We start from the raw sequence: 2,766 nt of genomic DNA, 5'->3' as shown, positions 1-2,766 counted from the left end.
TTAAATTCTTCAACTCTCGACCAAGTTAAGGTCTTCTTCCAAACAATCGACCAAATTAAGTTATCATCATCATGAAAAAAATGAACATATATTTTTAAAGGATCAAGAAAATATAGGTTGGCCTGATCCTTCCTAAACTTACAATTTGTGACCATGTCCCTCTCTCGCAATTAATCCTATTAATTATTTGCGTCAAAATAAGAGTTATTATTGTACAGTAAAAACCCTATTAATCATTTACTCTTTTATTAATTTCTTGTTTTATTTTATTTTTTTTTAGTTATTTATTTATTTATTATAAGCAATATCTACACTAATTTACTATGTATATTGAGAAGGAGTGAAGAGCTTGAACTGCATGATTAGAAAAAGAAACTTGGGGGCAATCCGCGGTTTCGTTGTTTGTTGTTAGAATAATACTTGGTTACTCAAAGATAAGTTAAGTATGGATTTCTACTTAAAATTTTTCAAAATAGTTTATTGTCAATTTATAGAACCTCTTATTTTATAATCAAAACTGTTTATATTATAAATCATCATATAAAGATCTTTTCTGTAAAAAATCAATTAAAACTAAGGTCGTTTAATCATCAAACAGTTTAAAAACAAATGTACAATATTGGTAAAAGCATTATACACACCTTTTATGTATTTGCTACAATAGATTAACTAAACGACCTTAGTTTTAATTTTTTTTTTTTTTTTTTGGCAGAGATGATCTTTACAGTATGATTCATAGTATGAACATTTCTGATCATAAGCACAAAAATCCGTGATTAAAATGCTAAATATTTTGAGTAAGAATTTTTACTCATTTTTTAATAGTCAAGTATTGTTTTGTTGTTAATTGACATGCAAATTTGGCGGGCATAGTGAAGAAAATTAGTATATATACACAGAAGAGCTGATCATTTCCGACTTTGTAACTTTTCAACTCGCAGGCACTTCCTTTTCAAACACAACTAACCAACCACCACCAATACCATTAATACTCCTTTCTCCTATTAAAATCGCATCCCTTTCCTCTTGCGATCATCCCAACAAACCCAAAACCGGAAATTCCAACTCCAAACACAATCAGACACGGACATCGCAAACATGGAAGTGAAGCTCCATACGGTTCCGTCCCTGGTCTCCAAGCTCAGCTCTGTCTCCTCCCAAACCCGAGCCGACGCCCTCAAAGAGCTTCGCCTCATCACCAAGCTCGAACCGGACAGCCGCCCCTTCGTTGCCGAATCTGGCGCCATCCCTTACTTGTCCGAAACCCTCTTCGACTCCTCCCCTTACCTCCAAGACGACGCCGCCGCCACCCTCCTAAACCTCTCCATCTCCTGCCGCGACTCCCTCATCTCCACACAAGGCCTCCTCGATGCTCTCTCCCACTCTCTCCGCCAACACGCCTCCCCTTCCTCCTCCCCGTCCGCCGTCCAGTCTTCCGCCGCCACCCTTCACAGCCTCCTCGTCGTTGACGACTACCGCCCCATCATCGGCTCCAAGCGCGACATCGTCTACTCCCTGATCGACATCGTCAAGTGCCCTAACTCGCCGCCGCGGTCTGTGAAGGACGCGCTGAAGGCGCTGTTCGGGATCGCTCTCTACGCGCCCAACCGCATCGCCTTGGTGGAGCTCGGGGCGGTTCCCACGCTTTTTACATTGGTAGTGAAGGACGGGCGGGTGGGGATCGTGGAGGACGCCACGGCGGTGATCGCGCAGGTGGCGGGGTGCGAGGAGAGCGAGGAGGCGTTTCAGAGGGTTTCCGGGATAAGGGTTTTGGCTGATTTGCTGGATCTCTCGACCGGGTCGAGCTTGAGGAGCAAGGAGAACGCGGTGGGGGCGCTGCTCAATTTGGCCACGTGCGGCGGAGATTGGGGGCTGAGGGAGGTGAGGGAGGAGGGGATGGGAGTGGTGGATGGGGTTGCTGACGTGGCGGAGAATGGCGGCACAAAAGCGAAGAGCAAGGCAGTTGCGCTGCTGAAGGTGATTGATGGCGGGAGTGGATGCATTGCTAGCGTTTTTAGAGATCCACGGTTTGATTCTTTACTAAACCAAACTTCGTAAAATTTGGTTTTTTCAAATATTTTTTATTTTTTATTTTTATGATGAGTGATGTAGATATTGTAGACTCATACGAGTTCAATGATACTAGTTAGGAATGATTGATTAACATCTTGAGGTAGTGATGTTGAATTCATTTCTAGATTTTGTATGAATATTATTAGATGCCAATAGTTTAAAACTAACACATGTATGTGATTCAATATCTTAATAAAAATAAATAATGTTAAATTTCTATGTTCAAAACTCTCATCCTTTAAATATTCTAATAGTTTCAAGCATTTTTCCATTCCTAAATAATAATAATTTTAAAAAAAAAAGTTTAGACCAACCCAATTTATGGTTCTTGTTTGAGAAAAAATAAGGGAACTTTAACGAAAAGCTTCCGGTATTGTTCACTTTAACGAAAAATCATATTTTTACATAAAAAAGTCAATCCTGATACTATTCACTTTACCTTTTATTTTGTTCTTACCATTAAAGCTCAAAATTTTCAAACCTTTTTTATTAGTTTTTCTAAAAAATAAAGGGTTGTTGATCTCGATCATTCAGACTTGTGATCGAATTATAGTTATCGACACTAATTTAAAACTAAGTTTGATCAGACTTTGTAAGCTTGTAGCCTTGCCAAATGCATTTTTCTTCTTGTAATTGGGTTTAGGGTTTTCGTGATCTTTGATCATGCAATTAAATTGGTTCGTGATTTATGTG

At 39.5% G+C, this 2,766-nt stretch overlaps 1 protein-coding gene across 1 annotated transcript; it reads left to right on the top strand.

The window, feature by feature from the left end:
* The first annotated feature begins 913 nt into the window (after positions 1–913).
* On the top strand, positions 914–2,293 carry LOC137748803 (U-box domain-containing protein 4-like). The gene has a single exon (XM_068488990.1). It carries the CDS (start codon positions 1,099–1,101, stop codon positions 2,056–2,058), a length of 960 nt encoding a protein of 319 aa, XP_068345091.1. The 5' UTR covers positions 914–1,098; the 3' UTR covers positions 2,059–2,293.
* Positions 2,294–2,766: the final 473 nt, after the last annotated feature.

This window comes from Pyrus communis, chromosome 10 (genome assembly GCF_963583255.1).
Source record: "Pyrus communis chromosome 10, drPyrComm1.1, whole genome shotgun sequence".
Taxonomy (NCBI): domain Eukaryota; kingdom Viridiplantae; phylum Streptophyta; class Magnoliopsida; order Rosales; family Rosaceae; genus Pyrus; species Pyrus communis.
Note: the sequence above shows the minus strand (reverse complement) of the source record. Positions and strands in the feature narration are given on the sequence as shown.